Source organism: Sturnus vulgaris, chromosome 12 (assembly GCF_052056855.1).
Source record: "Sturnus vulgaris isolate bStuVul1 chromosome 12, bStuVul1.hap1, whole genome shotgun sequence".
Taxonomy (NCBI): domain Eukaryota; kingdom Metazoa; phylum Chordata; class Aves; order Passeriformes; family Sturnidae; genus Sturnus; species Sturnus vulgaris.
Window position 1 is genome coordinate 20,568,320 of NC_142254.1, and position 27,908 is coordinate 20,596,227.

General features: G+C 49.8%; 1 protein-coding gene across 1 annotated transcript; it reads left to right on the top strand.

Moving 5' to 3' along the window:
• The first annotated feature begins 701 nt into the window (after positions 1-701).
• Positions 702-27,788, top strand: SPG7 (SPG7 matrix AAA peptidase subunit, paraplegin). The gene is made up of 17 exons (XM_014874462.2): positions 702-980; positions 2,386-2,488; positions 2,961-3,050; positions 6,593-6,843; positions 7,421-7,560; positions 9,364-9,466; positions 10,932-11,057; positions 11,346-11,508; positions 12,160-12,333; positions 16,191-16,315; positions 17,492-17,594; positions 18,539-18,649; positions 22,180-22,295; positions 23,873-24,029; positions 24,584-24,747; positions 25,447-25,524; positions 27,110-27,788. The coding sequence occupies exons 1-17, from the start codon at positions 864-866 to the stop codon at positions 27,317-27,319; spliced, it is 2,331 nt and encodes a 776-aa protein (XP_014729948.2). The 5' UTR covers positions 702-863; the 3' UTR covers positions 27,320-27,788.
• The last annotated feature ends 120 nt before the right edge of the window (positions 27,789-27,908 follow it).

The window sequence follows — 27,908 nt, forward strand, 5'->3', positions numbered from 1 at the left end:
ATGGGGCAGACACAGCTTTTCTGTGCAACCTGTGCCAGGGCCTCACCACCCTCAAAATAAATATACGTCTCTACGTATTTGTTCACTCCCTTTCCCTCAGAACACAGTTCAGTCCCTCACTCCCATCGCTGTTTCATACCAGAGCTCACTCCTACCTCAGGCTGTCAGAAGGGGAACCTTCCTCAGTAACAGCTGCACAAGGATGGAGCTGATCTCTTTCCTCTCTGCTGAATCTAAGACTGAAGAGGTTGTTTCACCCAGGCATTACAATTACATGGGATTACGAGGGATAAAATCCCAGAGCAAGGGTGGTTGTGTGCTCACACCACCAGACTCCAGTATTAGGCCCCCACAGTGGTGGCTGCAGCCTCTCTGCTATCCTTGCCGGGACCCTCTCGCCCCTCCCAGGCGTTTGTTCTCCTACCTAAATAATTTGGGAGCAGGCCAAGGCCAGGCTGGAGAGCCCGGAGAAGGCCGGGCTGGTGGGGAACCGTCTCCTCCAGGAGCCGCGATCGGGCCGACCCCAGCTTGGGGCCCGCCTGCAGCCCAGAGCCCGCCCGAGGAGCGGCGGGAGGGGCCGGCCCGGGAGCTCCGCGGCCGGGCCGTGCCGGGCCCTCAGACCGGGCCGTGCCCCCGTTACCGCGGTAACGGCGCGCCCCTTCCCGGCAGCCCCCGCGCGCCGCCGCCGCCATCTTGAGGCCTGGCAGCGCACCCCCGCGTCCAAGATGGCCGCCCGGCCCTCACCGGGCACTTCCGGCCGCGCTGAGGCTGCGGTTCTGGTAACGGCGGAGCGGCCGCGGTGCGGCCCGGGCCCGGCCCGCCGGAGCGGCCTCTGAGGCCTCCGGGGTGCGTGACCGGCGGTCATGGCGCTGCTGCTGCGGATGGGGCTTCTCCGCGGCCGCTGCGCCTTCTGGCGGCCGCCCACCGCCGCCTGGGCCCGGCCCCGCGGCTCTGCCCTCGGCGGGGTTCGCGGCCTGCAGGTAACGGGGCTGTGGCGGGGCCTCACCGAGCACTGGGGGCACCGGGAGAGGAGAAGAACGGGAGGGGAGGGACGTTCGGGCTGCTCGGGAGGAACCTGTGGTTGTGGTGTCCCGAAGGTCCGTCGTGTCAGCGCTGTTGGGCACTGATATGGGAAACACCGTGAAAATAATGGAATGATTTGGGTGGGAAGGGACCTTAAAGGTTCTTATATTCTAATTCCCTGCTATGGGCAAGGATGCCTTCCGCTATTCCAGGTTGTTCCAAGCCCCATCTAACCTGGCCTTGGACACTTTCAGGGATCCCGGGGCAGCCACAGCTTCTCTGGGCACCTGTGCCAGGGCTTCAGCACCATCACAGGGAGCAGTTCCTTCCCAATATCCCATCCATCCCTGCTCTCTGTGGAAGCCATTCCCCGTGTCCTGTCACTCTATCCCTTGTCCCAAGTCCCTCTCCAGCTCTCCTGGAGCCCCTTTAGGCACTCGAAAGGTCACAGTTAGGTCATCGCGAAGCTTATCTTCTCTTCTCTAAGCTGAACAATCCCAATTGTCCCAGCCTTTCCTTGTACAGGAGGTGCTCCATCCCTCTCATCAACTTTGTGGCCTCTTCTGGACTTGGGACTTTTTCTGTGGTGGAAGGAGGAGGTGAAGGGAGAACAGTATGGAACATTGTTTCATGTCAGGTTTTTCTGGGACCAGTTTAAATTTAAGCTGCTCTGTTCTAGAGAGCATCTATCCTGAGCTTGCCTTCTTAGGCCATTAGAAGCTGGAAGAAAGGAGAACCAGGAAAAATGGGTGAGGAGTTTCAGCCTAGTCAGTATCCCTGGCTGGTTTAGAAATTGGAGCCTGTGCAGTGGGGGGGAGACAGGGAATCACACTGAAGGGGCCAGACTTGTGTTCAACGAGATAATTAATAAATGTTAGTTTAGATGTTGTGAAATTGCACTTAAGTGTGAATCCACTACAGGATTCCTGCTGAGTTACCTCAGGGACAGAGCTGCATTGGCCTCACTCCTGTGCAAGAGAGTTAAAACTCCTTAAAATTTCCTTTAAAAATCCTTTTTCACAAAGAAACTTTTTTTTCCTATGGTAGGGAATCTTTACATTCTAAGAACTGATTTCCTACATGCCTTTAGAACAAAAACACACAGGGAGGGAAATGATGAAATATTAAGTGTTTTGAGCGTGGGTTGTCTATTTCTAGTTGTGCTTTCTTTGCCCTGGTTAATAGACGTTTCCAAAGTCATTTGGGAAGTTCCCAACCAGGAATCCCATCCAGCTGCTGTCCTGACACTCACCCACAGTGTTTCCCTGTTCAGGAATCCGAGTCTCAGGGAGGCCCACAAAGCTTCAGCAGCCACAGCACTTCTCCCATCGTTGTCTTGTTTTTCTTCCTCTGCTTCCTCAGAGCCTCCTGACACCAACACTTTCCCTGCCACGTCAAGGCCTTGGTGGAGTCCTGACAAAACAGCTCATAATCCAGGATCCAGTCAGACTTTGGAGTCTCCTGGGTGAGTCCTAAGGAACATGAAGGGAAAAGGTCTGATTTCATAAGAGAATTGACCTTTCCTCACCTTCCCTCTGCATTCCTGAAAGTGCAGAAGAGGTGTTCTATTCCTGAATGTGGGAGGTGGGGGTGTTTGGGGTTCCAGGTTTGTGTTTGGTGACAGGAATGAACAGTGGCACCTTCCCATGAGGAGCTTAGGGGATTAAAGAAGTGCTGGAGTCATTAGACATTGTGTTTGTAGCCTTTTTGGGCTTTTATTGGAGTATCCCCCAGCATTCCTGAAAAACCTGATTTAATTCCATTACCTGTACTTCCTTTAATGAGCATTTCCAATCCCAAGTGTGAGGCTGTTCCTAACTGCCCACACCAGCATTAGCAATGGCTGAGCCTTGGGAATTGTGTGCATGTTTCAGTACTAAAGAAAATTCTCCAAATCATTTGTGCCATCAAAACAATCTGTGACCTCTGCTTGCCAGGCAGCACCTCCTGGTTTGCTACATCCAGCTCTCGGGGGAGTAGCCAGAAGAATGGAGGATTCAAGAAGAAAGCTCCACAGGAGGAGGATGGTATGTGTGTGCCAAAAATTCCGGGATTTACTGGAGCACAGGGAGGGGCACGCAGGGAGGAAGATCCACCTTTGTGCTTCCCTGTACCTGTAACTTCTCCCTGTACAAGCCTGGGGCTAACAGCATGTTTGAAGGAGTATTTTGGTTTAGATGATGGACTGGAAAATGCAAGACAGAGTATAGAAATCCTGGCTTGGCTTGGGTTGGAAGGACATTAAGGCCCACCCAGTCTCACCTCCTGCCATGGGCAGGGACACCTTCCCCTAGCCCAGGGTGTTCCAAGCCCTGTCCATCCTGGCCTGGGACACTGCCAGGGATCCAGGGGCAGCCACAGCTGCTCTGGGCACCTGTGCCAGGGCCTGCCCACCCTCACAGGGAAGGATTTTCCCATAATATCTAATCAGAGAATGAAAGATCATGAAAGTGACTCTTTCTGGGCCACTTTGCTTCCTGTGCAAATTTCTCCATTGCTCTTTGCCTTGGCATTGCCCCTTTATGAAGGGGGACAGTAATATTACCTGGGTTTTGGTTGGGAGGTTTTGTTGTAGAGCATTTTGACTTAATAAACTTGTATTAGCTAAACCCAGTCATTTAAGCTGGATTTGGTTTTATTTTCTTATATTTCATTTGCCTTCAATGTGGATGTGTCCCTACTTCTAGTGAATTCCTAGAACTTTGATATAAATTCCTTAAAGAGCTCTCAGCTGTGTTACTAATTTGTCTTGGTTTTTCTTTTTTAAATCAGTCTTTCTAGATACTTTTTCCATGTCTTATTCTCTTAGCCCCAGGCATATAAAGAATTTTTTTAAAATGAACTTTATCTCCCTAAAAACCTGTCAGTCACAGAGTGGCTTGGGCTGGAAGGGACCATAAAATCATCCAAGCCCCTGCTATGCCTCCAGAACTTTGTACTGCAAGTTGGGAGACCCTTAATGTCATTACAGACTGTAATATAATTTTGTAATTTATCTTCTAAGCCATTACCTGGGTATCATCAAATGGTTTTGAGCACTTGGCTTTTGCTCTGTTGTGCTTAATAACTGAATTCTCTTGGACTTTTTGCTTTTGAAGTCAGAGGTCAGTTGCTGGTGACAGCCTGGCTGGTGTCACTGCAGTGTCCTTAGGGCCAGAGCAGTGGCTTTTCCTTGATGATTTAACTGGGATGAAGTGTTGGATGTGAGTGCAGTATCAGAAGGAAGGGAAGGAAGTCGGAGTTGGAATCGGGGTGCGTGGTGTGGGAGGCCAGGGGATGACTGAGCACAGCACCTGCGAGTGCTGTGGCTGTTCAAATCAGTAACCAGCAGCACGCTGTGTTCCATGGCCTCTCCTCCTGTGATTAATGGACATCCTGGCTCTGGGAGGGGGAATGCTGCCCCGTGTCTCCAGGGGAACACTTGTCTCTGCTGTAATTATTACAAAGAACTCTTCGAACTGTCACCGCAGCCCTTGCAAAGATTTTAATCAGAGAGTTCACATTTGGGGTTAATGGCAAATCATTGCTTGGTGGAGACTGAAAAGCTGGAAGTATTCCCACAGCTGCTGCTTGCAAGTGTCACATGCAGTCCCTGGGACTTGTTTCCTGAGTGCTGTGGGGTGGCTTGTGGTGCAGTGTGGATGTTCTGCTGTACAGACAGTCACACTTCACCACAGCTGAGAAATAGATCGAGTTTGTCCCTAATTAAACACAGGCTAGAGGAAAGCTTGGCGTTGCCTTGCAGCTTTCTAGAAATGGGCTTTCCTCCTGAAATTACTCAGCTGCAGGTTAAAGGTCCTAGAAAGATCTAATTTCTGGAAATGGGAGAAGTTATGTCGGGATGTCTAATGGGGCAGCTTTCCCCTGGGTGATGTTTTTGTGATCACACCCTTGATTGTGTGTGTTTAGAGCAGGTTATGGGCTTCCACGTGGTCTGAAATGAAATAAAGTGCTCTAGCAGGAGTTGACTCTGACACCTCCAAGAAACTTGCACAGCCATAGATAGACTTTTCCTGTCAGGATTCACTATCCTTAAGTAGTTTCTTTTCTCTGTAAAATTTTTTTATTTAGAACCTGCTCAGCTTTTCAAGATGTTGTGCAGACTAAGTCTTCTGTCGTGTATTTTAATTTTCCCTAGTAAGACTGTAGTGGATGTCATCCTGCAGCCTTGGGATGAATTCCTGAATCCTAACAAAGCTGGATGCAGCAGATAACACTTGGTGAGGGGATGGCAGCAGAGAACAAAGCAGAGGGGCTGGACGTGGAGCCTGAGCTTGTCACAGCCCTCTGAAATGATGACTTTGCTGCCAAGCTGCATTGTTTCTATTTAGGAACAAGCCTTTCCTGTTCAGCGTGGAGCAGAGCTGGGAAGCAGTGAAAAATGAGGCTGTGCCTCTGAAGGACAGAGGACTTTTTTTAGCAGCTGCCTGGGTCATATGTTTGTCCCTGGGTTTTGTTGCAGCATGCATAGGGCCTAATTGGTGACCAGTGATAAATGCTGGTGTCAGGACATTTGTTATGAATTTGCAAATAAATCAAATCTGGGCTGCAGCACTGATGCATTAGAGCCCAGTGGCACAGAATGAATTTATTTCTGGGTGTAGAAGGGTATTTATGTGTGCCGTGGTGCTGTTGCTGTTAAATTGTATATCAAGAGCAAGTGGTAAATTATATATTGGGAACACTCACATGTGACTGGAAAGAGGAGGAGATATTTGTTGTCATTTGAACAACTCAAACACTGGCCAGCAGCTGACATTGAACTGTGCTGTGACAGTCCTTTACAGCCCACAGAATTGTAAATTTGCCTGTGCAGTGCAAAAAAAACCAAAGTGTTATGAGACTGGAAAAATATTTGATGGCAAATAGTTGAAGTAAAACATCCCTTTTCCATGTGTCATTGCTTCAGTGTGGCTGTAGTACAATAAAACTGTGGGAAATCACATCCAGCATAGGAATCCCTCTTGGATACAGATCCTTAATGTGGGCAAGTTATCAAACCCTCTGAAACACGAGGTGAGTTGTATGGGAGAAAATCCAGGGAATTTGGTTAAGGCAGATGGATTTGCAGTGTATTTGTGTTCTATGCTATCTCCCATTCTCTGCAAATGCAGGTATTTACTGAGGTAGTGGAAGCATTGCTGGAGTTGTGGTGCAGGTGCTAGGAGATCAGAGCTCACCTGGAAACAATAATGTGCTGTGGGATTTACCAGGGACACTGGGATTACTCCTAATATTTTCCACTGTGGAGCCATGTTGTATAAAGTGGGTTATAGTCATTCTGCAGTTTGATTTTTAGCAACAAGGGATCTTTGGTTTTATTTGACCTCTGTCCATACAGATCCAGGCAAGAGTGTCTCATTTTAGCCTAGAATGATATTTGGAGGGATTTTAGTGGGTTTGGTCCCACTAGGACCATGGGAATCCCAGTCCTTCAGGGGAAACCAAACACCCAGCACAAAAACCCCTCATTGTGTGTTAATCTTTGTCATTTAATTATCCCTTCATTGGGTCAGAAAACTCCACAATTGCACACTAATCCTTTTTCCTCTGCTGTCTTTTTATAAAGAGGAGGAGAAACGCAGGAGAAGGGAGAACCAGATGCACCTGGAACGTTTGCGGGCACTGCTGATCCTCACCTTCGTGGTGCTGATGCTTCGCTTCATGATCAGCGAGAACAGGGAGGGGACCAACATCTCCTGGAACTACTTTGTGAATGAGATGCTGTCCAAGGGGGAGGTGCAGAGGATCGAGGTGGTGCCTGAGAGTGACATCGTGGAGATTTATCTGCACCCAGGTGGAACCCCACATGGACAAGTTGTGAGTGACACCCTACAACTGTGTATGAGTTTAGATAATGCTGCTGAAGGGGACTGAATTAATGGTCAGTAAAACTCCAGCTGGTAAATTTGCTTTAGTTCTTTCTTGCAGTTGAAGTTAAAAGTTGAAACTAGGACTTCCAGTTTGAATTGTAAAAATACTAATGGCCTGGGGGAAAAAAAATCTTTAGTATGTCTAAAAAGCTGGAGAAACTCAGTTTTCTTCTACCAGGTCAGTCTGATGTGGGAGAAGGTATCTAGGAGATTGTAAACTCTTATGACTGGACTTTATTTCAGAAGTTTTCTTCTGTTTGGATTTCAGTCATGAGTGTTCTGTCAAATTCTATCAGCCTTTTTTCCTAAGACCAGAGGGTTCCTAAATTCACTCAGAGCCCTGGTGTCAGTCAATCTACTCCCAAATTCATTGATACAGGATCAAAGGGTGTAGCACGAGGCTAATTTTTACCTGACCTGTCCATGCTGTGCCCCTCTGCTCCTTGCAGATATTGATATATATGCATATATATATATATATAATAAATAACATTTCCCTGCTGCTGTGGCTTGCCTGTCCCCAGAACGTGACCCTGCTGTACACCATGCGCGTGGCAAACATCGACAAATTCGAAGAGAAGCTCAGAGCTGTGGAGGACGAGCTGAATATTGATGAGAAGGAGAGAATCCCCATTTCCTACAAACACCCTGGCTTTTATGGAAAGTATGATACCGGTTTGTCCTTATTTGTGCTCTTATATTGGTGACAGCATCCTTTGCTTGGAAAAGAGTGACTTTCAGCTAAATGTTACCTAAATACAGAACAGAAAAGTGGGCTTAGATTTGGAGCATTGAATGATTGTTTCTGAAAGATAAGGTGCTTTAGATGCACATTAATGTTTGAAAAGTGAGGGTCTTAAGAATTCTGTAATTGCAACATGCAGCAGGCCAAAATGTTTCAGGTCAGGGTCATTGAGTTCTTGCTCAGCTGAGCATTTTTTGTCCTCATAATCAACTATCCAAGTGCAGAGTGTGATAGAAATCTTGGCAACAAGTGATGTTACAGCCTGGGCTGTGGAGAAGGCTGGGATGCACTAAGCCTTCCTTCCTCATTATAATGGTTTGATTTTCCCACTGGAGACGGCCAGTGTGTGTAATTCCTCATCCCAGACACCTTGCAAAAATGTCAAGTTTGTGTATGAATGGATACCTGGGCTGGATTTCATCCTCACATCAACATTTGGATGTTTTTAATATGTAGTTAAATATATGAAGATATGATTTTTAACTAATCATGCAGTATGAGACCTTCAGTTCAAATCCAGAACTTGCCAATTTTTTCAGACTTACGTGTAACAGGAAGAGAGGACTGAACAGACAATCAGCCCCCAACACAAGCTGTTTCCCCTGCTCCTCAAAGGAGATTTTAAACAGTTTTTTAAGAGCTGTGTTGGGGTGTTAAGTTCTCAGAAGTTCTCTCTGATGAATTCTTCATTCTGATGAATGCCTGGAGGATTTGGTCTCAGTCTGGGGTTTAAGCCTGTGAGGTGCAGAGCCTTTGCAGCTTGGGCTTGGCTCGCTCACGCTGTGGGCGCTCGGGGTGTTTCAGAATTAATCCTGTTTGCAGAGCAGACAAACTGAAGGTGACTTTCAGGTTTCAGTGTTGCCTTTGCATCTCTCACTGAGCAGAAACAAATGCAGCAGGGTATAGAGCTCCTGCTGGTCCCTTGCTTCAGTAAATCATCCCTCAGTGAGAGGTGGAACACACATTCCTGGTGTAAAGATAAGCACAAAAGTGTGGCGAGGCCGGATGGTTCCTCAGGCATGTGGAGCAGAACAGGGGCCACCAATCTCAGTCTGTCATCTGGCACAGGATCATTTTTCCTGCTCTTAGAAGCATCCTTTGTTTAGAGCTCACAGGGTATTTGTCCTCAACATGTTTGTCCTGTAACTGTGTTAGACCTGGAGTGTCATCTCAGCTCCCCATCTCCCTTCTAATGCAACGGGTGTTCCTAAGGATCCAGAAAACTGACTGTGTCAGTTTTAGGCATAAAGGACTCCTGAGAGACTTGACTAAGGAGGAGCAAGCAGTCTCTTAATGAGAGACCCACACTGGGATTTCTGCCAGGATTAGGAGAGCTGGAATCCCTATTGTTACCAGACACTGTCCTCTGCAGTGAGCTCCCTTTGGATGCACTGCCAGCCCCAGTGGATTCTGCTCCGGGTGTGATCTGAGTGCCTGGAGGTCCTGCTTGTTTTAGAAGCAGAAATGCCTCTGAAGTGGATGGTGAGGTCGAATTTCTTCCACAGCTGTAGGCAATGTTTGCCAATGTCCTCTGCTTAACTTCTTAGGTTATGTAATGGTTGGGGTTTGGGGTTTTGTATATCTGTATAAAAACCTGTGAAAGTTCCACTTTCTTAATCACATCTGGTTTGCACTGTAGCCTAAATGTCCTTTAAAAAGTAGCCATGTTGACCAGGTTGTGGCCGCATGCTGAGCCCTTTGTACTTGTCTTTGTCCTTTCAGTGATGTCCTTTCCCTGCTAGTGACACTGGTGGCCGTGTCCATGCTGTGGAGCATCTTCCGCCTCTTCAGGGTGGCGAGCAGGGCTGGGGGCTTCAATGCCTTTGTGAGTAGCCTGGGTTTTGAGCGTGTTTTGCAGCCTGTGGGGAGTCTTGCCTTGTGCTGGGTTATCTGCTCCCCTTTTCCCAGCAAAGTCAGTGCAGGATGAGGATGAGCTGGTGCCAAGGACTCTCCAGTCTTGCCACATCTTGCATCCTGTGCTGATCATCTTCCTGGCTGGTACCTTAACTGGCCTTAGCTGAGGTCCCTTCCCTTCCCAATGGCAGGAAGGGCTGAGCTCAGGGAATTTCAGTCCAGTTTGCTGTTTTCAAAGCTTGCTAATGAGCTGCAGCTGCAGATGGTGTTTTTCTCTGGGCCCTGCCAACATGCCTCCCATACAGCCAGAAGTAGGAATTGCTGCTTTCTGCAAAATGAGTTCTCAATTTATAAAATATGTTCAGATTCTGGAGTTCATTATGTGTTGGCCTGTTCTGCTCCTGCCGCATGCCTCGTTTGCAGCACCAGGCAAACCTCCTCCTCCTCTCCTCTCCCACCCTGGCCTGGATCAGCTGATGGAACTGTAGGAATCAGCCTGGGGTGCTCTGTCCCTGACCGCGGGGATTGGGATGAAAACACAGTGAATTCAGTCCCTTGTTGGATTTCCCACTCAGTCTCCTCCGCAGTTCTCTTTTGGCTTTGAGATCCTCTTTGAACAAAAGGATGCAGCTGCTCAGAGAAAAAGAATATTTTAAAGAAGTGTTGAGTAATGAGGCCTTGAGGACTGGATTGTGTCCTTGCTTAAGTGGGGACAGCCAGGCCTTGAGTTTAACTCTTCCTTTAGATGTTTCTGAGGCCTCAGAAGCCATAAACCTTCTGAAAGAAAAAAACCTTCTGAGTAGCTGCTCTGAGTAGAACATACTGAGCAGTTATGAGTGGGATGTTTAACTGAATTCTTGTTTTGACTCTCGTTGTGGCTTCACATGCATCAGGAGATGGAAACGTGGTGGCTGTTCAGTTTGAGAACCTGTAATTTTGGCCTGGGATGTTTCCAGCAGAAACCAGCAGCAGCATCAAAGACTGCAAAGTGTCTGTGCTTTCACAAGTATTGGCAATTATTTACCAATGACAGTTATTTGCCATCAACACATATTCCTCAGAACTGTCTGTCACATGTGTATAAAGGATCAGAGCAGTTAGAAATCAAGGAGGAGATCCCAAATCAGGTTTTGGACATCTGCATGTTTTTAATAATCATCCCTTCCTGGTCTACATGGAGCTTGAGCTGTATTGTGTTGGGACTATTACTGCAAGTTTATTCTGTCTCTTCCCAACATGTGGATAAATAAAGTTTGAGTCAACGATCCATCTGGGAACTTTGTCCAGAACAAAAATCTATGAAACACCAGTGCTTTGGTGGGGACTTTAGTGATGTTTGGTAGGGACAGCTGGGCTGGCTCCCAAAATATAGCAAACAGCCTTTCCAGACTATTGCCTTGTCCAAAATTGTTTGGTCCTTGTGCTGCCTTCCACAGAACCAGCTGAAGATGGCTCGTTTCACCATTGTGGATGGGAAATCTGGAAAAGGGATTGGCTTCAAGGATGTAGCAGGAATGCATGAGGCAAAAATGGAAGTCAAGGAATTTGTGGACTATTTAAAGGTATGTAAAAGTAGAGCAAAACAAATGTTTGCTGCCCACTTTCTGGGATAGAGGGGTGACCTGGGGAGGGGTTTGCTCTGCTCTTCATCCTTCATGGTTCTGGGCAGCCTCTGTTGAAACAAGCTCTGTATGTCCAGTTCCTCAGTGAGAATGCAGATGGAGCTGCTCCTGTTGGCAGTTCAGGGTTGCCCAGGCTGGAAGCATTCTTGGGAAGCTCTGGGAAGCCCCACTGTGGTGCAGGTGCTTGGTGTGAGCTGTGGCTCTGACCCAGCTGCGTTGTCCTTGCAGAATCCCGACCGCTACCTCCAGCTCGGGGCCAAAGTGCCCAAGGGTGCCTTGTTGCTGGGCCCACCAGGCTGTGGGAAGACTTTGCTGGCCAAGGCTGTGGCTACAGAGGCCCAGGTGCCGTTTTTGGCTATGGCAGGCTCCGAGTTCGTGGAGGTGATTGGAGGTGAGGTGCTCTGAGGAACGGGGGGGAGCTCTCTTTGTCTGTTGTGGAGTTGGAGGGGCTGGCTGGGCTTCCTGCAAAGGACTTGGCATGGGGAGGATGAGTTGGATACTTAGACTGAAGATATAAAAGGTTTTCAGTGATGCAGTTCCTTAATTACGTAGTATCTGAAGTGCATTTCTGGTTGCTGCTTTCTGAGAGAGTGCAGCTGTGGTCCTTCACCTGCAAGCATCCTCTCTGGCTTCCCTGTACCTATTATTAAAGCCCTTGACTGAGGCTTCCTTCCTTGTATGGAAATGCAGATGGGGAAAGTAGGGCCTCTCTGTGCCTTGGGATTTCCATCCTTCTCCTTTTCTTCCTTCCTCACAGATCTCTTGAGACCTGACAAGGGTCAGTATGCAGGAAAATGCTGAATATTTTTGCTTTGAGCTGTGGGAGGAACAGGAGGCCACGTTGGGAGCTGGGAGCAAAGCTCCTCTTGCAGCAGCTGGTTCAGGAGCCCAGTTAAACCCAGCTCCAGGACACACTGAGCCTAAGGACTAAACACGAGTTCTGGGGCTGTTTCAGGTGTCTCACTGAGGGCCAACAATGCTGCTGTCCAGCTTTGCTGCCAGCTTTAGCTGCCGGGTTCACTGGTTTTCCCTTTCCCGGCAGGGCTGGGAGCCGCTCGCGTGCGGAGCCTGTTCCGGGAGGCGCAGGCTCGCGCTCCCTGCATCGTCTACATCGACGAGATCGACGCCGTGGGCAAGAAGCGCTCCACCAACGTGTCTGGCTTTGCCAACGCTGAGGAGGAGCAGACCTTAAACCAGCTGCTGGTGGAAATGGATGGTCAGTGTTTCTCTCTGTCCTTATCTCCTCAGAGCTCCAGCTGTTGGCCTGTTCGTCTTTGTCCTGCTTGAACTTGCCTGGCCTCTCCAGTGTTCTCTTGCTGAAGTCTGAAGCAGTCTGAGCCCATGTATCCCATCACTAGGCCCTAAATCTAGTAAACTTTAACCCCCTGGAGTTTTAATCCAGCTGCCCATTACATGTTGCATACTTGCTGTATGCAGTCTGAGATAGGTAGTGGTTTAAAGCCTGTCAGAGTTTAGAGTTCAGCTGTCCTAAAGGGACAGAAGTCATGTAATACATCAATTCTCCTGTCCATCGTCTTATGTTTGTGTTGTCTGCCTGACCACAGGGTCTCTGAGATAAGGGACAAAAGCTTTGCAAATGAGTCCTGGTTTGAGGCCGCACTTGTGTTTGGTTTCTGGCTGTTGTGCACCTGGAATTGGCCCTTTGCTCGGACACTTCCACACAAAGAATGATCCTTTGGCACTCTTTAGTCCTGTCTCTGACCAAGCCTGCAGCACTGACCCAACTTGCAATATTTCTGTTGCTACATCTTGTTATTGCAGGGTCAGGAATAACCAACTACCTGCCCAGGAGGGAGTGTTTGTTTCACTTTTGCCTTCACTGTAACTGTGACTCATAGCTTGACTGTCATGTTGTCTCATCACACTCTTCATATGAAAAAATAAAAGCCATCATGCACCAAAAGCATCCCCAAACCTGGGTTCCAACTGCTGGCTCTACTGAGTGTTTCCAGTGGAGTAGATGATCTTGACAGGAAAGGCCAGTGGTAGCACAGCCCAGCAGCCTGCATGTCTGTTCAGGAATATGTAGTCAGTACATTCCAGATCTCTGTCCTAAAAATGAAAATGTCTGATTTCCATCAGTTTGTAAAAATAAGGCGTGGTTTCCAGAGTGTGTTCCTGGTGAGTCTCCATGCAGAAATGAGGGTTCAGCTCAACTCTAAAGTGAGTTTAGAAGGTAAATATTATCCTCAGTGTGTACTTTATAGCCTCTTGTTTGCAGTGTGCTGCCTGGTTTATTTTTAAATCTATATTATCTGATTCGTTATTCGTGTCTCGCACAGATCATGTACAGAGTCCTTCATTTTGCTCAGTGCTTTATCAAACACGCTAAAAAAAACAGTCCAAGGAGTTGACTGTGTCAAACAGTAGACAGCTGGCAGGGATGTCAGCCTGGTGCTGGGAACATGGGATCAGCAGGGATCCTGACACATGTCACTGAGTGTTACCTAATGGAGTGTGTTGCCTAAAACAACACTGATGTGCCACGTGCAGCACAGCAAAACACTTCCTAGGTTGATGGTGAATAACCTGTTTAGGAGTTCTGCCCCAGGAGTGGTGAGTGTTTGTAAGGAAGCCTTGAGATGAAAGGTTGAGACCTCTGGTTGAGCTTAAATTGAGGGCTGAAGGCAAGACAACGAGCTGGGTATTAGTTGGAGAAGAAAAATCATGTACAAAAGCAGATCAGTGAGTTATCACTGATTGTTGGATTTCTGTGATTGAATGAGATTCCTTGGAGGGAAGGGAGAGAGGAAAGGAGGATCAGAGCTGTTCAGGCTGCAGGGGGCTGAGGGGCACCAGGAGCTGCATGGAGTGAGTGCAGGCTGGGGCTCGGTCACGTTGGTGTGAACATTTTGGAGAAATCACAGGGCTCTTCCCTCTGAGAATTTGCTCTGAGTTTGGGAAGCACCAGGACGTGGTGGGAGAAGGGGAGGCACCAGCAGGAGCCTCTGTACAAAAGCTGTTTGTGAGAGTGCAGTGAGTGACGCACAAACCCCGGCTCTGCCGGAGCAGGTGCCTGCTTTGAATAGTGAATCTTCCCTCTCAAACCACAGACAAGCGGAAGGGGAATGTGACCCAAATCCCTCCTCTGTTCTGGATGCTTTCAGAGGAGCTTTGGCAGTCCTGGGCTGAGCTGCGGGTTTGTGAATGGAAATGCAGGATGGCTTTTGGTAGCAGCTCTTCACCTGGAGCCCTCAGACAAGTCCTGAGCTGTGCCACATGCAGCCCCAAGGCTTCCTTCAGGAAGGGCCCCCATTTCAGTGCCACTGCTCCCAGGAGAAGTCCAAAGGCATTTGGACAAATGGCTGAAGGGTGACACAGTAAATCTGCAGGTGAGATGCCCACCGTGCAGTGGGCCGCTCAGTGAGGGGGGAGCAGGGCACTTGCAGTTCGAGTACACCCTTTTCCCCTTTCCTTTCTGGACTGGTTCATTTGTGACCCTTGCAGGAACTCTTTTCCTTCAGGCTGCATTTTCAGAGCTGTCTCTCATTTGTTGATGTGACGGAGTGTTGTTTTTGTAGCCTGTTCCTTTGGCTGATCTTTGCCTGTGACATGCCAGGTGGTGTTGCATTAAGCAAGTGGGGCAGAAGCTGATGTGAGGAGGATGCTCTCGGTGCTTCTGGTTCTTTATTTGTTCTAATAGTCAGACCTATTTTAAGAGAGTCTTCTCAGCTGCAAGGCAGATAATGCACTGTGCCATCTAATCCTGCCATTCCTGGAGTGCCTGCCAGTCTCTGCTTGTTTATCCCTCTCCAGAGTGCAGTGTGATACACGCCTGAAGGATGCTCAGCTTCATCCTCTCCAGCAGCTTATTTAGGCAGGAGCCTGCAGAGAGGGAGCACCAGGTCTGCTGCAGCACAGGCTGGCACAGCCAGTCCCCTGCCTCACCTGGAACCTTGATCTGTGCTGAGCTCTCACATGCTGACACATTTGGCAGCTCTTCTGCTGGAGCCGAGAGCTGAAACTGGCCCAGCTTACGTGCACGGAGCCGCCTCTCCACAGCGTGGGACTTGGCAGAGGGAAGCACATGGGACTGGAGTGTCCTTTCCCTGGGAAGGCTGCTGTGTGCCAGGGCTGGGGAATGTGCTGGAAACAGGTGACTCATGCCCAGCGGCCTGCAGGCACCTAGAGGAATGCAATAAATAACAATAAATGTGGGGCAGTGATTCAATGGGAGCTCAGGCTCTCTGCTCAGGCAGCACAAAGTCTGCCCCCTTTGCCCTCCTGCAGCTGCCAGTGCCCTGCCTTCCCTTCCCCAGGAAATCCTGTCTGTCTTTGATGTCTCCATTGAGGCTGCTCTCAGGCAGCCTGTAAATCCCAATGCTCTCTTCCCCTTCAAGGTTTGGAGACAGAACCTGCTCTGACTGGCCAAATTCTGTGCTGATAATCAGTGCAAAGCTCCTGGGTTGTGTTTTGTGTCTGGTTTGGGTTCTGCAGGGCTGGTCTGTGCAGGGCCCTGCAAGGTGCCTGTGAGGTGAGTGAGGAGGCAAAGAACAACTTGTGCTGTAACGTGGCCCTTGTTGGGTGGCAAAGCTGTCCTCTCTCTGCACTAGCCTGAGCAGCTCAGAGGAAAGCCTGTCCCTCCCCTGGTGGCCTGTCTGTGACTGAAGGATGAAAGTAAATAAAAACTGAAAGGGCTTTCCATGGAAATTTGTGGAAAAGGCTGTTTCAGCTAGAAAATGTTGCTTGTACAATCTGGGGGTGAGAAGGCATCTGTGAACTCATCAAAACAGAAATTCTGTTCTGGGTTCTAGTTGGAGCAATTTCCAAGCGTGGCAATAGGAGGGAGAAAAAGGAATCTTAAGCCAATACTTACCAAGTAAATAAAAAGGGGATTCCAGAGTATCCATGATAACCAGATATCTGTGTGACCTGGCACGTTCCTTCCTGACTTTGCTCCAAGCTGCAGGGGACACTCAGCAGCCCCAAAGGGTGCTGTGAACACCCTGTGGCTTTGTGTGTAAAGCTGTGCACTCCATCCCCTGCCCACTGTGTGCCTGCAGTGCAGTCTGAGGTGGGGAAAACCTCCTCCTCTGCCCTTGTTTTTGGCAGGAATGGGGACCACAGATCATGTCATAGTGCTGGCTTCCACCAACCGTGCTGACGTCCTGGACAACGCCCTGATGAGACCTGGGAGGCTGGACAGGCACATCTTTATTGATCTCCCAACACTCCAGGTATGTTTGACCAGCCTTTTCCTTCCTGTGGCTGAGGTGTCCCAGTCCCTGCTGGTCTTACTGGCCTGGCAAGGCTGAGCTTGGAGGAGATGGAGATGTTGAGCCTCTGTTTGCCTTTGTTCTTGTTTCTGTGTTCTGAATCAAGGGTTTGTGGTGCTAATGCAGTGGCCCCATTCCTCTGAAGTGACTGGTCTGGAGGTCTCTGCTCTGGCAGAGCCTTGGAAGTGAATTCTTCTGTGAGGTTCTCTTTGCCATGCAGATGCAGAGCTACGTTTGTGTCTCCTCTTCAGGAAATTGGGAAGCACCTAATTGCCAATTGGCTGGTGTGAGAGCTTAAATTGTCATGTGCTTTGAGCACTATTTGTTCTGTAGGTTTATTGCCCTCCCTATCGTTGCAAGGCTCCTCGTTTTCCTTTAGGCAGCCTGTTAAGTGACTTTCTCCTTCTGAATGCTTTTTAAATCCATTTACAAGAGTCTTCCATGTCCGCTGTGTTGACATTTGTAGCAGAGTTCTGGGAATAGGCTCAGCTGCAGTGATGATCTGTGTGCTGTGCCAGCACAGGCTCTTCCTCTCCCATCTGTGCTTCACTGTCCTCCGCAGAGTTTTCACTGAAAATACCTTAAATGCTTGATAGAATCTGGCCCCGGAAGCATGAACTGTGCAGCTGCCCTGAAGGAGGAAGGGGAAAAACCCTGGCAACTGAGCCCATTGTTTGAGTCAGGATCTCCTGGACCAGCTGAATGAGTCACTGGTGGCTGCCTGCCAGCGGCATCTCACCCCCACCTCCATCTGGGAAATGGGGGCAGGCTGAGGAGCTGCTGGATGGGCTTTGCAGTTTGTGGTTTGTGCAGGAGCAGGTCGAGGCAATCAGAGCTCCTTCCTGCAAGAGCTTTTGTGGTGAAGGAGAAGTTAAGACAGATCAGAGTGAGAGTGAGGAGGGGAGAGTGGCCCTGAGAGAGAAAGCTGTGACTCAGGGTGAGCTTCGTGCATCTGTTGGGAATTTGAGAGCTGGGTGTTTATCAGGATTGCTGGAGCACTGGAACTCTGCAAGGAGAGCCCTGCCCTCTGCTGGCACTGTCGGTGTCCCCAGTGCCACCGCCCTGCTCTCTGTGCCATGGACAGCAGGGCCCCGTTGTGAGCCCTGGCTGGGCTCAGGTGCTGGGTGTTCTTTGCAGGAGAGAAAGGAGATCTTTGAGCATCACCTGAAGGGCCTCAAGCTGATCCAGGATGGCAGTTTCTACTCACAACACCTGGCAGAGCTGACCCCAGGATTCAGTGGTATGAGGCGTCCTTGGGCTGCTCCTACATTGTGGCATGGTGCTGGGGAGTTTTGGGCAAAAAGGGCGCTTTTTTTTCTCCATTTCTGTGGGAAATAGAAAAAAAATGTGGGAACCTGACCAACTCTTTGATGAGCTCTGAGCAGTTATTCATGACTATTTCCAATCTTCTGAAATTTGTTGGGCTAGCAGGGTGGGGAGGTAGGGAAAACACACTTTTACAATGCCCAGGTGCCTAATTCCTAAGGGAAGGAACCAGTCATGCTCCTCTCAAAGCTGTTTGAGGGTGAGGTGCTGCACTTCAGAGGAGAGATTGTTAAATTGATTTATGTTACCAGGAAAGCGATGGAAGGAACGAGTAGGAATTATTTTGCTGAGCAGAGTAGAAATTGGACAGCTCTGCCTGGCTCCTGCATCGAGCCTGCTTCCAGGGTGGGTCCCTGGAAGCTTGAAACAGTGCTGAGCAAGGGGCTCCAGAGTTCCTGTTTATGTGGAGTTCCTGGAATATCCTTTCTGGGTTTCCCCTCTCCCAGGCCCCAGCACGCTGCCTCTCTGTGACTGCTCTCAGCAGCCCCCCGCCACCATCAGCCACCCACACAAACTGGGAACAGATGTTCCTTCTCTTCTCTCCGAGGTTGAGCAGAGCAGCAGCCTGTGCCAGCCCACTGCCCACACCATCCCTGTCCCTGGGAGCCAGCCTTGGCCTCAGCTTGCTCCTGGATTGCTGAGCTCTGTGTGGTATCAGCATTCCCTGCCAAAGCAGTTGAATTATTCAAATCCAACATCAACACCATGGGCTGGGGTTGTTCTCTGTTCCCAAGGAACAAAAAGCACAGGCTGTTTGACTTCCTTAGGTCCTTCTCCAGATTTCTTTGTGCTCATTCCTCCTCTGAGTTTTCTGTCCCATTCACACCCAGTGTAACTCCTGTGAACTCGTGTCTGCAGGAGCTGACATAGCCAATATCTGCAATGAAGCTGCTCTTCACGCTGCCAGGGAAGGGCACAAATCCATTGATACCTCCAACTTCGAGTATGCTGTGGAAAGAGTCATTGCAGGTGAGAGGTGCAGCCATTCCATGGAATTATGGGCTGGTTTGGGTTGGGAGGGACTTTAAAACTCATCCAGTCCTACGCCTGCCCTGGGCAGGGACACCTTCATACCCCAGGTTGCTCCAAGCCCTGTCCAGCCTGGCCTTGGACACTTCCAGGGATTCAGGGGCAGCCACAGCTGCTCTGGGCACCCCGTGCCAGGGCAGCAGCATTTCCTGGTGTTGCCTTAGGGGTCTGTTCTGCTCAGGTGAGGGGGTTACATCCCAGAAAGACAGATGGGTTCAGACTGTGCTCTGGCTTGAAGGTCTTCAATGACAGCCACAAAAAGTTATCTGAAAAAGACACCAAATGGCTCCCATCTTCCTGAATCTGCAGGAGTCTCAACCCATAGCTCAGGGAAAATGGCCACTGTCAAAATAATAAAGATACAAATTCAAATCCATGTGGCTCTTTCAGTTTAGAAGGTTGGGATGTTGTGAGTTGTTTTGGTTTGGTTTTTTTAGCAAGAAGAGTGACAATGTCTCTGAATTTCTCTTGTTGCTCTGGACACCTGCTACATAAACATCAATAGCAAATAGTATCTGCATCCTCACCAGCAAGAAATTAGAGATTTTTTCTTTCTGCCCTCCAAGCCCAGGCTTTGATGAATTGGCAGAATAAACTGCCAGACAGTAGAGCACTGTTCTCCCTCTGAGAACATCCTGTGGCCTTTCCCTGCTGCTTCTGCCATTGCCAGGAGAGGAACCTCTGGAGATTTCCCTGTAGCAGTTTATTGTAGGGAGGGGAAAAGAGTTCCCAGAGCTCTTGACTTCACCTGAGGAATTTGAATCTTTTGGGCTGAACTGCCCTGGAGCCAAGCTGTGGATGTCATAATCAGCCACTGAACTGCTTCCAGGCTCCGTTCCCAGCAGGAGCCTGGGCACACAGACTGGCACTCTGTGCCTTTTTAGTGGAACGTGTGGAACAGGATGTTTGTACTGGGTCAGTTACTTCCTGATCCTGGAATTAAGTCCCGAGTGTTTGTTTTATGAGAAAATGCTTAGAGAATTCATCATTTAAAATAAAGTGTTTGAGAAATTTCCTCACAGCTTCACCTGTTGCAGAAAAACAAAACCCCTGGAATGCTTTGGTTGAAAACACAAATCCCAAACTGTACTCAGGAGCTCTCAAGAGTGGACAGTGAGACGGCTGCAGTTGTAACACAGAAATTCTCATCAGGTGCAGCAGAGATCACAGAATCCTGGACTGGTTTGGGTGGGAAGGGACTTTAAAGTCTATATTCCAACCCCTTGCCTGGGCAGGGACACCTTCCACTATCCCAGGTTCCTCCAAGCCCCATCCAACCTGTCCTTGGACACTTCCAGAGGCAGCCACAGCTTCTCTGGGCAACCCCTGCCAGGACCTTGCCACCCTCACTGGGAAGGTTATTCCTGATGTTCCAGCTAAACCTGCTTTTCAGTTTGAAGCCTTATCCTGGCACCACATCCTCTTGTAAAGATGTGCTGTGCTTTCCTATCTGCAGGAGCACAAGCACCAGACTTGTAGGGACTCACTTGCCTTTTCTTTCTGAGCCTTGCCTCAGTTCCCCAGACTAGGGAAGATAAAGCAAAAGCAGAGAAGGCTGGGGGGGCTGGCAGCAGAAGGGATCTCTGGGATCCATGTGCTGGGGCATTGCAGGACATGAGCTTTGGCAGTTAAAGCTGCCTGGCCTCACTCAGGCTCTGGTGTGTGTAGGAGGCCACGGAGTCTTTTTGTTGCTTAATCAGATTCTCTCATATTAGCAGGACTGGCTATTTTTTTGTAGACAGATTCTAAAAGACCCCAAACAACCCTCTAGGCCCCTGTATTAAATGTACCCTTTCCATGTCATAGGAATGCTTCTGGGTTTCACAATCCAGAGGGCATTTCAGTTCCTATAAAAGCTTTTCTTGAAAGAAAAAAAAAAGATATTACTGTGCTTTCCATTAGGAGCTTCTGGTTTTAATAAGAGTGGGGTGGAATCAAAAGGGAGCTCTGCAAGACCAGAGGCCCTGTCAGCCTTAAAGCTTTGTGTTGCTGTAAGGGAGGAGCAAGAACTTCTCTCTGTGGTAGCTCCCATTGTGTTTCTAGTTTGGGAACAGAAAGCAGTCAGTCTCCTGGGAGTGAGGGAAGAAACCTGCTGAGCTCACAGAGGCTTTTAGGGCTTGGCTTTAGAAGATGGAGCCTATTTTCTTGGTGGGGTTTGTGTAAGGCCAGCACCAGAGATGCACCAGAGTTGTTTTCAGGGTGGCTTGTGTCACGAATGTGATAACTGCAGGCTTTCAGGGCACTTCTGTGCCTGGAGAGTCTGTAGGAAAATAAATAATCTTGATAGGCACACTGTGCTATTGTGAAGTGCAGTCCTCTCAGTGGGCTGACAGCATTTTTAAGTGTCTGTGTGTATGTATATATATTTATAGAGAATAGATACATCTTTCTGTGGAAATAGCCATGCATGCTCACACACTGCTGAGGGCAGGGTAAGGGACTGACTGATGAAAATCCAGGCAGTTGCACTGAATATGCTGTTCCATCATGCCTGGCAGGGCACAGCAGTTTGCAGGGTCCCTGAGCAGTAATTTTACAAGACCTGCCACACTAATTTTGTTGTTTCCTTGTTGAATGAAACCCTTGACTTTGTTAAAAAATTCATGTTAATAGAATGTTGTTTTCCAAGACATGAAGCAAGGTTGGTGCAGTGTTAGTTCTGACTTAGGGCTGCTCTCCCCTCTGCTGCTCTGGGCTCTATGTGGGGACTCTGGCCTGGAAATCCTGGCACCTTTCTTCCACCCAAATTCTGAGCTGTTAACAAGTGCCAAAAATCACCTTTCTGGAGGAAGGGTTAAATGGTTAGTTATGGCTTCATTTGCTAGTTCTCAGGAACCTGGGAATAAGCTCATACAGAGCATGCCATGTGTAATCAGAGGCATTTCCAGGCTCTGGAGAAGGATTTCTGTATCTACTCCTGGATTTTAGCTGATTTTGAACACTCTTAATGCACAGTTTTCTCAACTGGGACCTTGTATATATGATGCAACATCTCTCTTCTCTCTTATTCTGCCTAAGGGATTGAAAAAAGCAAAATGAGTGTGAGACTCTACTCTCATTTTGGGTTTTGTTGTTCAGGGGGAGGGTTGTGTTGTTTTCAGATTTTTTCCACAAAAAAAAAAAAAAAAAAAAAAGCTGCCTTGTTACAGATCCAGCCCTGGGAACAAGGTTCTTGAGCTGTGATCAAATCAAATGTCAAACTATTTGTCTGATGATTATGTCTGTTGTAAAGAGAATGGGGTCAAGTTTCTGCCAGGGTTTTCCAGCAATCCCAGGCATGGATTGCTTTCCACCTCGGGGCCAGGGCCACCTTTTCCAAACATTTCAGTTCAAGGGGTTTTGCTGCCTCCCTCTCTCCAGAGAGCAGCACAAAGGGTTCAGCCACAGGTTGTGCCCTGGGCTGGGCCAGGTTATGCCCCGCTGGTTGCACCTGTTGATAACTGATCAACCCCTGGTGTGCGTTCCCACAGGCACTGCCAAAAGAAGTAAGATCCTGTCACCGGAGGAGAGGAAGGTGGTGGCGTTCCACGAATCGGGGCACGCGCTGGTGGGGTGGCTGCTGGAGCACACCGAGGCCGTCATGAAGGTACCTGCCCTGCCAGGGAGGGGAGTCCTGAGGGATCTGTGAGCAGCTCTGCTCTGAGGGCCTGGGCCTGTGCTGCTGCAGCCAAGTATGGCAAAGACACAACGACAGAATCATTTCCCTTGGAAAGGACCTTGCAGAGGTCATCGTGGAGTCCAACTGCTCAGCACTGCCAAGCCCACCACTAAACTAGGAGAGGGTCAGGTGGGATATTAGGAATGAATTCTTCACTGAAAGCACTGGAACACGGTCTTCAGGGTCCCTGGAAATGGTCAAAAACAAGCCGAGGTGGCACTTCACACTATGGCTCATGTGGCCAGGGGGCGGGGCCAGTGATGCCGGGGGGTCATGTGACCCGGGGAGTGGGTCCACGTGAGGTCGCATGGGGTCACGTGGCCCAGGGAGTGGGTCCACGTGAGAATGTGGGATCACGTGGCCTGGAGGGCAGAACGACGTGAGGTGGGGCGGGTGTGTCCATGTGACCTCGGGAGTCACGTGGCTGGGGTAGTGTATGTGACGTCATATGGCTGGGCCGGTGACGTTGTGTTTCCGGGGCGGGGTCAGTGAATCTGCTGCGGTCACGTGATCGGGACTGCGTGTGTGATGTCGTGGGGTCAGTGACGCCACTGGGGTCACGGCTGGTGGGATTTGGTCAAAGGTTGAACTTGATGGTCTTGGAGATTTCCCACCTTTCCCACCTGAATGCTTCTGTGATTATATAAACCATGTCCTTAATTTATGCTCTAGAGAAATCCATTATCAGGCTCCATTGATGGTAGTGCTGGTGCAAAGCTAATTAACCGGCTATAGGAGAAGCCTTGCAATTAAAAATTAGAAGCAACTGAGTCTCTTGTTGCTGCTGCTCAGTCATGCACTTCCAGGCTGCTCTATGTGTCCCCACATCCAAATGTGAGCCCTTTCTCAGCACGTTCAGCCAGCGAAACCACTGCAGGAGTTGCTGTGATAGTGATGGAGAGCTGTGTTTTCCTGACTGGGAGGTTGTGTGCCCCAAGCCCTTCTCTGCAGGGAAAGGCCTCTCTGGCACCCGGGGATGTGATCCGTGCACATCTCCTCTGAAAGCCAGGACACTGGGGGGAGGTGGGGAGTGAAGTGACAAGAGTGACAGCTCCTTGGCCTGTTACCAGCGCCAGATTCACTCTGAATGACCCATTGTGTAAGCAGAACTGGTGTTAATTACTCTCATTTAGTGGGTGGGGAAAATGGCTGTTATTTTTCTGAAGGCTTCTGTCTTTCTCCAGGTAGTCTCAGGGATTCTGGAGCAGGATCAGTGAACTCTGTGTGGCCTATGCACTCCAAAGTAACTCCTAAATTTCAGGATTTCTGTGGCTTGCTGTTAAGGATAATTTCCTGAGCAGGAAGCGTGTTTGTGTGTGAAGGCAGAGCCCTCAGTGCAGGAAAGAGGGCACGCTGCTGTCCTTGGCCATATCTCTGTAGGCCAACCTGTCCATGGCTATGGCCAAACTTCCCTGGGAATGCAGAGGCCTTTTCCTGCCCTCCCTGTGCTGCTGCAGGGAGAGCCCTGCCGCTCTGTGAGCTGAGGGAGCTGCCCTGTGTTGCAGGTGTCCATAGCCCCTCGGACAAACGCGGCGCTGGGATTCGCACAGATCCTGCCCCGGGAGCAGTACCTGTTCACCAAGGAGCAGCTGCTGGAGAGGATGTGCATGGCCCTGGGGGGGAGAGTGGCCGAGGCCATTACCTTTAACAAAGTCACCACAGGTGAGGAGCCAGAGCCTGGCGTGGGCAGGTGAAGATCCAAGGGGATCTGAGCAAGGGACGGAGGTTTTCCATGCTGGCAAGAGGAAATGTCACATTTGACACTAGAAGGTCTCAGGGATGGTTGTCACTGTGTTGTCTCAGTATTGTCCCAAAACCTAAGGCCACACTAGCCGTTACTGATGAGGCTCTTGAGAAGACCTAGAATTTTCTTTGCTGTTTCCAACTAGTTAAATCCAAATAGGATCACAAAACGGTTTGGATTGGAGAGGCCCTTAAAACCCATCTTGTTTCACCCCTTGCTATGGGTAGAGACACCTTCCACTAGACCAGGTTGCTCTGTGGGCAGTAGCGGGTCAGGACACAGGTGAGCTGGCCACAGCAGGGTCACTCTCTGTCACTCCTGGCACCTGCAGGAAGGTCCCTCAGTGGGTTGAGTGTTCACCCCCATGGGCTGCAGTGGGTCCTCTGCTCTCTCCATGTGCTTGTGCAGGATGTGCTCTCCCTGCAGTGAGCTGAGAGCTGGCCAGCAATGTGTGTGTGTGTTTCCTGGCCAGGAGCACAGGATGACCTGAAGAAGGTGACCAAGATTGCCTACTCCATGGTGAAGCAGTATGGGATGGTGCCCAGCATCGGGCAGATCTCCTTCCCAGACCCAGAGAGTGCCCCTGGCATCGGCCGGCGCCCCTTCAGCCAGAGCCTGCAGCAAATGATGGACCACGTAAGGCCACCCTGGGCCGAGGGCTTCTTTTTGTTCTTTGCTTTCTGCAGTTCATTGAAAAATGGCAAATGGTTTGCACCCAAACAATTTGCATTTTGCTGTTGGCCAGTGAGTGAGCGCTTACCTGTTCCATGAGCGTGTCAGGACTGTGCAGTGAGGCAGCAGGAACAGGCAGAATCCCACCTGACTGTGAGTTCAGCTCAGTACCCTGTGCTGTGCACGGCTGAGATGGCAAGAAATCTGTGTCTTAAAATCACAGCTGCACAGTGTAGATGTGTGCCCTTCCTAGATCAGATCTAACCAAAATGATGGTCAGACTGCCTGACAAATCAGCCTGTTTGCACAGGAAATTTGGCTTCAGTGATGAAAAAACACACTGCTTCAGTTTAAAAGTCAAAAAGCTAGAAACAAAAAAGCTCCGTTTCAGAAGCACCATGGCTGTGCTGAGCTGCACCTTTAGCTCCTGGACAGCCTTAATCTGTATTTCCATTGAGCTGTGCTAGGGCAAGACTTCACTGCCTCTTACCACCAGCACTCCTTGGGCTTTTTTCCAACCAGTTTATCCACAGTTTCTGTTGATGGGAACCCCATTCTGCCTGGCTCAGTTTGCAGATTCCATCCCTCAGTGCTCTCCTTGTTTAGCCACACACTGTGTTTGTTGCCACCTACACTCCAACTCCCTCTTCTTGTTTCTTCAAGGAAGCCAAAATCCTGGTGGCTCAGGCTTACAGGCGCACAGAAAAGCTCCTGCTGGAGAACAGGGACAAGCTGCAAACAGTGAGTTGAATTGTGTGGGGGTTTGTTGGTTGGTTTGTGTGTTTTTAAGTGGTGGTTTTGCTGCTTTCTGTGCTCTGTAGCTCAGCTGTTGCAGTGTTGTCTCTCTCCTAGAAAGTCTCGTAGTGGGAGTGTTGGGAACCAGTGAGTGTTTACTGTGTATCCCCCGGATTCAGAGCAGGCACGGGAAGAATGCGTGTGCCTTTCCCAGCAGTGAGTAGTCTGCCTCCTCACACCAGCTGGTGTTTGCAGGGTAGAGGAGGAGGAGTGCTCCGTGGAAATTATCAAAGCTGGAATTTGTGTCCTTCACCTGCACTTCTCTGCTTGCCTCTTGGCAGTGCAGTTTTCTGGAGAGCTGACAATGACTGTTTTTGGGAAGCCAAGCCAGGAATCGGATGGACAGTGCCTGGCTTTGGTGCAGGAATATGGCGCCTGTCACCTTGGCTGGTGGGGGCTGGTTCCTGCTTTCTGGTGACTCCAGGCAGTTTTCACCTCCTCAGTGACTGATACACCAAGGAATCGTTGCTGCAGTGCCTCCTCCCCTTTGTGTCCTGACAGTCTTGATCCAGCCACACACCCTGGCACATCCCCACCTGTGCCCAGTGCTGAGCCAAGCTTGGGTCACAGCACCCTCTCCTTGTATGTCCTTGACTTCCCTTCAGAATTCCAGTCCGTGACTTGCAAAATGACCAGGAGTCAACTTCATGTTGCCTATTTTGCAAATTCTTTTCCTTAAATTCTCTTTTTTAAACAAACAAGAACAACAACAACAACAACAACCCCTTGAGCTACACAGTGTCAGGCCTCCAGTGAGTGACAAGGAGAGAGCTGGGACAAACAGGGACAGTGCCCTGGCAGCTCTGGAGCAGGGATCCTCAGGGGTGTCTCTGCAGGCTCCTCTGTCCTGCTGCTGCCGTGTAACAGCAGCCAGATGTTTGCTAGAGGCTCAGCACAGAAAAACTTTAAAGTGCAGCCAAAGTATCTCCAGAGTCAGTGTTTCGGTTGCCAGGCCAGCGTGTCACATCTCGAGCAGGATCGAGCAGTTCCACGCTGGAACAGCCACCTGCTGCTCCAGAGGGGTGGTGCTGCTGCCGCCAGAGGGGCCAGAGAATTCCACTCTTCTGGAGAGGAACTTGTGCTGACCTCCAGCCCCTGCCTGCAGGAACAGGCAGCTCTTTGTTAGTGCTCTGTGTGCAGGGAAGGCTCTGGCTCTGCCAGAGGTCTCCGTGCTGCTGCTTTGTCTCTTGGGCAGGGCCACAGGTGCAGTGGCAGGAGGGACACTTCTCTCATTGTTCCTGGAGCTCTCATTCCTAATCATTTCCAAGAGCTTGCTTTGTTGCCTGCAGTCACGTTGTATATTCCTGGCCAAACGTGCTCTTGGGAACGATGCTGGAGCCTGCAGAATTTGGTCCTGGTGCCAGTAGCTTCAGGGTCACCCTGTCTGTGGTGGCAGAGCTGGGGTCTGCTCCTGGGGGGCTGCAGGTGCTGAGGCCTGAGTTGAGCTGACAGTTCAGACCAGCTCAGAGAAGCAGTTCCCTGCTCTCTCTGGGGGCTCCATCCCTCATTTTGCCTCCTTGCTCTTTTCCAGCTGTCCAATGCCCTCCTGGAGAAGGAAGTGATCAACTACGATGACATTGAGGCACTGATCGGGCCCCCACCCCACGGGCCCAAGAAGATGATTGCTCCTCAGAGCTGGCTGCAGGCAGAGAGGGACAAGCAGGACACCAGGGAGGAGGAAACACCTCCCCAGCCACCAAACCAGGAGGAGGAGGAGGAACCACGCCTGAGACCAGTGTGAACCCTCTCCCATGTGGAGTGGGAGGGCTCCAGAGGCTTTTTCGGACACAGACCCTTTGCCTTCTCAGCTCCAGAATGAAAACTGCTGAGCAGGGAATTGCTGTGCTGCTGCTGCTGCTACCCCAAAATTAAGGGATGGCTATGTTGGCTCTTTGAGCTTTATCCTGCAGGAAGGAGAACTCCTCAGGATTTCAGAATTGATTCCTAGTGGGGTGGTGGTGATTAGGAGTTGGGTAAGTCTGATCTGCTGTGGAAGTTTCTTGTACACAGGAGCAGGGAACATATTCCAGTGGGTGTAAGGTCCCATGTAAGCCAGTTCTGGCTGTGCTCCGTGCCATGGCAGGAGGGCAGGGCTGTGCCCTCAGCATGGGGACACCCCTGTGGGGCTGAGCTGGGCTGCTGCAGCTCTTGTGTAACCTTTGAACACAACACACAAACAGCCCTGGCTGGAATAAACTGCCCACAACGTGCTGCTGTGTGTGTACAATGTGTCAGGCTCCGGGGGGGTTTTGGCACACATGAAGCTCATTAGAGCTGTGGAGTGGTACAGGACAAGGGCCTCCTTCTCCCTGGTCAATAATTTATGTCCA

Bases quoted from the DNA above. Each gene is read 5' to 3' on its own strand.
- SPG7 (XM_014874462.2), top strand. From the start codon at position 864: ATGGCGCTGCTGCTGCGGATGGGGCTTCTCCGCGGCCGCTGCGCCTTC. The intron at 2,489-2,960 runs GTGAGTCCTAAG...TCTGCTTGCCAG, and splicing joins CAGACTTTGGAGTCTCCTGG to GCAGCACCTCCTGGTTTGCT. The intron at 18,650-22,179 runs GTGAGAGGTGCA...GCGTTCCCACAG, and splicing joins TGTGGAAAGAGTCATTGCAG to GCACTGCCAAAAGAAGTAAG.